The 6,874-nt window shown below is 51.8% G+C and overlaps 1 protein-coding gene across 1 annotated transcript; it reads right to left on the bottom strand.

The window, feature by feature from the left end:
• Positions 1–299: 299 nt before the first annotated feature.
• Positions 300–5,796, bottom strand: LOC137577974 (uncharacterized). The gene is made up of 6 exons (XM_068291617.1): positions 5,213–5,796; positions 4,508–5,080; positions 3,915–4,169; positions 3,626–3,831; positions 3,364–3,505; positions 300–771 (listed from the first exon to the last, which is right to left on the bottom strand). Exons 1-6 carry the CDS (start codon positions 5,794–5,796, stop codon positions 300–302), a joined length of 2,232 nt encoding a protein of 743 aa, XP_068147718.1.
• Between the last annotated feature and the right edge of the window lie 1,078 nt (positions 5,797–6,874).

Raw genomic sequence — 6,874 nt, forward strand, 5'->3', positions numbered from 1 at the left:
TTGTTTATAAGCACCGCCCGGAGCCGCTTTTCCCCTCGGAGGTTCAGGAAGCGCTGACACTGCCGGAATGCATGAACCCCCCGAGAGACCCGGCATCGGTACCCGTTCGTCCCATGTGGAGCAGATCGTTTGCTGCGGTGGTGCGGCAGATGCGTGCGGGCCATGTCGCTATGGAGTGGCGAGCTGAACGAACTGCAACGAAAGAAATTACGTAGGGGGGAGTGGATTAGTCGATGCACGGGAACGAACATTATGCACGGAGACTAGGACATTTGGACGGAACATAGAGGGATTGGGAGTCACGATAGGGTTTTAGGCTCAGGACTCCTGCTGTCTTGCAACAGGATGAGCTTCGCTACGGGTCTTCGGATAGACCCACGCGTTGTGGTGACATCAGCCACTCGGACGAGACCGTCAGCCCCGGGCAGAGTGCGCTCAATGCGCCCTAAGCGCCATTCGTTGGAGGGAAGATTATCTTCGGACACGATCACGAGGTCACCGGTCTGGAGGCTGCGAGTCGGTGATTTCCACTTATTCCGTTTGTGAACCTCCTTGAGGTACTCACTCTTCCAGCGGGTGCAGAAAGCCTGCTGGATTGCCTTCAGTCGCTGCCATCGGTTGATCAGCGACATAGGCTCAACCAGAATTTCTGGTTCCGCAATGGATAAGAGCGGTCCTCCAATCAGGAAATGTCCCGGGCTTAGGGCCAGCAGATCCTCTGGATCCTCGCTCATGGGAGAAATTGGCCTGGAGTTTAGGCACGCCTCGATCCTACACAGGAGAGTGGAGAGTTCCTCTGGGTAGACCTTAGGAAATCTTTTTCAAGCACTCTGGATGCACCTACGAAGTTTTTACCGTTGTCGGACTGCACTTGTTGGGGACACCCTCGCCTCGATACAAAGCGAGGGAATGCAGCTAGAAATAATTCGGTACTTAAGTCCGAAGTTGCCTCAAGGTGAATGGCTTTGGTAGAAAAACAAGCAATGACACACACAAGACGCTATTGTTTTTTTAAGTGATCTATGGAGGAGTTATTTTCATTAATAAGTCTACCTCAATAAAAAAATGTCTATTTCCCTTAAAGCTAAATTGTTGCAGAGTATTTTCAGTGGTTGTCTTTCTAAGCTAACAAAGATGACTGATGACTTATTGGGGTTAAATTGACTAGATTTTTGAAAAATATGTTTAGCTGCTTAAATGTTTTTGTGGAAGCTTATTAAGAAAATATCCTCAGCATATTGGAAAAGGATGCTGTTTTGTGCATTGGTGATATTATGCAGCTCAGCTGTACAGATGTTGAAAAGAAGACTTCTAAGACTTCTAAGAATGTCAGTTCTAAATCCCATTACCCAAAGGAAGATTCTAAATAGAGCAGCTGTCACGAAGGCTTCGGCAAAGGCACACACACATCCCTTTGATATGCGACAGGCGCTGCCGGTGAAACTCTTGAGATCGAAAGGACTTGCGCAGTCTATCCCAGTGGTCGTAAAAGGGCGTGCGAAAGTGGTTCGCTGGGTAAGAAGGGTCCCATTAGCTGTGATTGCAGCCTTCTTATGTAAATCACATAGACCTTGCATGAATTGACCACCGATTTCACAAGATTCCGCAGTCTTGAAATCCAGTATCAGTGTCGTATGAGACGCACTACCAGTTGACTGCCCCCATGGAGAGAGATCTGATGCGTGAAAAGCACCAACAGCGCGGACAATGGACTTACGACTGGCAACAGGTTGGTGTTACGTTCATCGTAACTGACGGCCGCTGAGTGTTACACACGCCCACATGCTCGGATCACACTTGATGCGCCAATGAACGGATTCAAATTGAGAATGGTACTAGACGTGGGCAGAGATTTCTTCTGCTGTAGACACTGATGTTCCGTCGGGAAGTACATATTCACGCTGAGTGACTTGGATCAACGCCTGGAGTACTTGATTGATTAAACTAGAGGTCACTTCCCCGTAGTATTCATTTGGAAGTTTTCGACACTTTCTGCCGAAACTGACCACATATGCTACCACTCGTAAGGCACGTGCGAAATTGGAAAATCGAGACAGTATCTCGTTGGCTGGCTTAGCGATCGCGACGTGAACCTTCACTACCCGCTTCTCCAAGGTAGTGTCTAGTGAGAGTGGTGTCGCTCGCCGCCAGGACTCTTGTGGTTCCCGTAGCCATGGTGGGCCGTGCCACCACAAATCGTTGTGCACAAGTTCCTGCGCAATCAGGCCGCGGCTAGAGAGATCTGGTAGATTGTCCTATTGGTTGCCATAACAATTTTAGCTACCCGATTAGGGACAAACGTTGTCCATGTGCACCATAAGCCCGCTGTGACGCATCGCAAAAACAATTGAATTGTCGGAATTCGGATCTTGAAGAATCTGGTCAAAAAAGGAGTAGCTCTTTGTAAAATCCTGCCACCTGTGATGGAGTTCACTCGGCAATTGATCATCCCACCCTAGCTTTTGTAGCAAAAGCTTTTGCGTAAACACCTTGACTTGAATTACAAAGAGAGCCAGCCAGCCAGCGGGATCGAATAACTTGGCCATCTGCCCGAGACTTCTCGCTTAGTATAAGCTGACTTGAAATCTTGGGGTGAGATGAAAAAAATAAAACTTATCCGTAGTCGCTTTCCAACTGAGCATGCTCTTCACATTCAATGTCCACTTGCGCAAAGGAAAGCCAGCTGAACCAAGAGCGTCTTGAAGTTCATTGACCATTGCGATTGCCGTTGCTTCATTGTGAGCCCCTGTCAGGACATCATCGACATACATATAAAACTTGATAATATCGCTAGGATATAGGACCGAGGTTGATTGGTTGGTTGGGTCTCGAAACGGAAGTGAGACCATGTATCTCCCCAAAACATCTCTTCTTGTGGTCTTCTGGAAATTGAGCTCGCAATTGGAATCAGAATCTTCTACCGGATTGACCGGTAGATCTTCCACCTCCCAAAACCTTGTGAGAAGAGTTTCAAGTGCTTCATCTCTGCTAACAGCGACCCTCGTGGTGAACGCGGCACACGAACTAACGGGGACCCCTTGCAACGGGCCTGAAATGACCCAACCGAATCTCGTCTCTTGAGCCATTAAAGATCCGCACACTTCGGTCTGAATGCCGGAAAGGTTACCGCTGGTATGACATCAATACCAAGAAGCTGATTGATCTTCGCCTTTAATCTGGAGCAGATCGTTTGCTGCGGTGGTGCGGCAGACGCGTGGGGGCCATGTCGCTATGGAGGGGCGAGCTGAACGAACTGCAACGAAAGAAATTACGTAGGGGGAGTGGATTAGTCGATGCACGGGAACGAACAACATGCACGGAGACTAGGACATTTGGACGGAACATAGAGGGATTGGGAGTCACGATAGGGTTTTAGGCTCAGGACTCCTGCTGTCTTGCAACAGGATGAGCTTCGCTACGGGTCTTCGGATAGACCCACGCGTTGTGGTGACATCAGCCACTCGGACGAGACCGTCAGCCCCGGGCAGAGTGCGCTCAATGCGCCCTAAGCGCCATTCGTTGGAGGGAAGATTATCTTCGGACACGATCACGAGGTCGCCGGTCTGGAGGCTGCGAGTCGGTGATTTCCACTTATTCCGTTTGTGAAGCTCCTTGAGGTACTCACTCTTCCAGCGGGTGCAGAAAGCCTGCTGGATTGCCTTCAGTCGCTGCCATCGGTTGATCAGCGACATAGGCTCAACCAGAATTTCTGGTTCCGCAATGGATAAGAGCGGTCCTCCAATCAGGAAATGTCCCGGGCTTAGGGCCAGCAGATCCTCTGGATCCTCGCTCATGGGAGAAATTGGCCTGGAGTTTAGGCACGCCTCGATCCTACACAGGAGAGTGGAGAGTTCCTCGAACGTGTACTTGACAGTGGAAGATGACTTGTAAAGCAGGGTCCTCCCGCTTCCCACAGTCCTCCCATATGGGGCGCGCTTGGCGGAATGAACTGCCAGGATAAAATGTGCTGGGGAAATGCTTTCATTATATCAAGCTTGGTGGCGTTCAGGAAATCTTTTTCGAGCGCCTTTGAGGCCCCTACGAAGGTTTTGCCATTGTCGGAGTATTTGCGCTGTGGGCATTGTCTCCGTGCGACAAACCGAGAAAAGGCTGCAAGAAATCGTTCAGTGGTGAGGTCGGAGGTAGCCTCAAGATGGATCGCCTTCGTGCTGAAACACACAAAGACCCAGACATAACCCTTAGTTATGAGACACGCACGCCCGGTGTAATTCTTGATCTAGGACGGCCCTGCGAAGTCAATGCCCGTGTGGGTGAAGGGTGTGTGATGCGCTCTCGGGGGGAGATCACCCATCCTCTGAGTCTGTAGTCGTCGACGATGAACGATGCAGACTTTACACCCCTTGATGTGGGACTTCACCGGGTTCTTGATCCGTGGGATCCAGAATTTGGTGCGCAGATACCGCACCATCAGTTGGTTGCCGCCATGTGAGCAGGCGAGTGAAATGAGTGCTATAGGGGGAGGAGAATAGGATGACGTTCATCATACCGGAGGGACTCAGCGGCACGGAGTCGTCCGCAGAAGCGGAGTACCCCATGCTGGTCGAGAAATGGTTTCAAATTGAGTAGCGTGCTGGATGATGGCAGGGGTCGCCCTTCACCAAGGGCCCGTATCCCCGCGAGGTATTCCCGACGCTGAGAGGTCCGAATCAAGGCGCGCCCGGCGGAGAGAAGTTCGTCATTGGTGAGGCGGACCGTGGAAGGCGTCGAAATCCTTTTGGTGGCGAAGCGTAGGATGTTCGCGGTGACCCGTAATGCCCTACCGTAGTCCGAGAAACGTTCGCTGACGTCGTCGAGTAGGGTGGTCGCGGTAGTGTGGCACTGGACTCGTTGCTCCAGCTGGGTGTCCGGGAGTTCATGATTGAGAGTTGGCCAATACTCGAGGGCTCGCTGGAGCCAGTCCGGCCCATGCCACCACAGGCTGCTGGCCGATAACTCGGCCGCGGAGACTCCACGACTCGCCAGATCAGCGGGGTTGTCCTCGGAGCGCACATGTGACCTGCTTTGGCCACTGGTGCTTTTGGAGATGCTGGATACCCGATCGGCCACGAAGGTGGACCAACTGCACGGGGGTTTATTGAGCCAAGCCAACACGATGGTGGAGTCGGTCCAAAACTGAGGCAGCGAGACTGTTTTGACTGGAGCTACACGGGTCTCAGCCGTTAATTAATGGACTCTTACTTGATCGTCGTACCGAACCCGCACATATAGGGCTGCTCCATACGCTTTCTGTGACGCGTCACAGAAGCCATGAAGCTCCCACGAGAGCTTATCGCTGGTGTTTAGCCAACGGGGGATGCGGAGTTGACTGAGGCCTGGGTAATCCTGCAGGAATTCGTGCCATTGCTGCAGCAGGAGATGCGGCAGAACATCATCCCAGCCCAGTTCGGTAAGCCAGATTTGCTGCATGAATATCTTCGCTCGGATGACAAATGGGGCTAGCCAACCAGCGGGGTCAAAGAGCTTAGCGATATGGGACAGAACCTGCCTCTTGGAGATCGACTGCTTCAAGGGGGGGTCCGCTACGGTGAAGAAGAAGACGTCCTCGGCGGCTTGCCAGCGGATGCCCAAGGTTTTTGCAGTGCTCGCGTCTTCCAGCTCGAGAAAGTCTTCTCGCAGCAGGTGCTCTCTCGGGATAGCTTGAAGTACTTCCTTCTTATTGGAAGTCCACTTCCGAAGCGGAAAGCCCGCAGATTGGAGGACAGCTTTAAGCTCTCGTATGGCGAGACGGGCGTCGGCTTCAGTGTGAACGCCGGCAAGGACATCATCAACATACATGTAGTTCCGAAGGATTTCGCTCGCCTGAGGATACATCGCTTGCACGTCTTGTGCCAGTTGTAAAAGGACTCGGATCGCCAAGAATGGCGCGCAGTTAATCCCAAACGTGACAGTTTGTAACTCGTAATCCTGAATATTGCCGCAGCGGTCTCGGTAGAGGATCCGCTGAAAGGGGGTATGCCTGGGATCGACTCGGATTTGTCGATACATCTGCGTTATGTCGGCGTTGAAAACGAATTGAAAGAACCGCCATTTCAGTACCTGAAGCGTGAGGTCGGCCTGAAGAGTGGGACCGGTGTGCAAGACATCGTTGAGGCTGACGCCTTGTGTGGAGGGGCTCGACGCGTTAAATACCACGCGTACCTTAGTGGTGGTGCTATCGGGCTTAAACACCGCATGATGGGGGAGATAGAAGTTTTTCCCATCTTGAGGCGGCGTCACCCGAATCATATGACCCAATTCCTCGTACTCTTGAATAATGGCATCGTACTGCGTTTTTAGGACGGGATCCTTGAGAAGGCGTGCTTCATTCCGCAGGAATTGAGCCAGCGCGATCGGTCTTGAGTGGCCCAAGTCGACGCCATTCGGACCTTTGAATGGTAGGGACACAACATATCGGCCGTCCTTCCCTCTGTGGGTGGTCTCCTGGAAGTTCCGCTCGCAGAATACGTCATCCTCCTTTTCCGGCTTTGCGGAAAGGTCTTTCACCTCCCAAAACTTGGTAAGGAGTACTTCAAGTTTTGCTTCTGGACTAACACGCGTCTGTGCCGCGAAAACTGATCGAGACACCGGAGGGTCAGGCATGATAGTCCCACATAGAACCCATCCAAAGATGGTTTCTAGCCCGACGAACTCACCAATATCCTTTTTGATCCGCTCTCCGAGGATGTGGGGAAACAGGTCTACACCGATAATCATGTCAATAGGCGCGGGCTTGTTGTAATATGGGTCAGCCAGGGGGCGATCGAGGCACTGCGTCGGAACAGTGTTAAGGAATGGAGCCGTTGGAATGGCACCTGACAATTTGGAGAACTCAATCTTGTTCAGTCTCCCACACGGGGGAGACAGCATCAACAGA

Source organism: Drosophila tropicalis, unplaced genomic scaffold (assembly GCF_018151085.1).
Source record: "Drosophila tropicalis isolate 14030-0801.00 unplaced genomic scaffold, ASM1815108v1 contig_1002, whole genome shotgun sequence".
NCBI lineage: Eukaryota > Metazoa > Arthropoda > Insecta > Diptera > Drosophilidae > Drosophila > Drosophila tropicalis.

What these genes read in the sequence shown, in the direction of transcription:
- LOC137577974 (XM_068291617.1), bottom strand. Translation starts at nt 5,796, where the DNA reads ATGTATGTTGATGATGTCCTTGCCGGCGTTCACACTGAAGCCGACGCC. An exon ending in GCCCTATATGTGCGGGTTCG is followed by an intron (nt 5,081 to 5,212) that starts GTACGACGATCA and finishes ACCCCCGTGCAG; the next exon opens with TTGGTCCACCTTCGTGGCCG. An exon ending in CCTGAGCCTAAAACCCTATC is followed by an intron (nt 772 to 3,363) that starts GTGACTCCCAAT and finishes TCTCCTGTGTAG; the next exon opens with GATCGAGGCGTGCCTAAACT.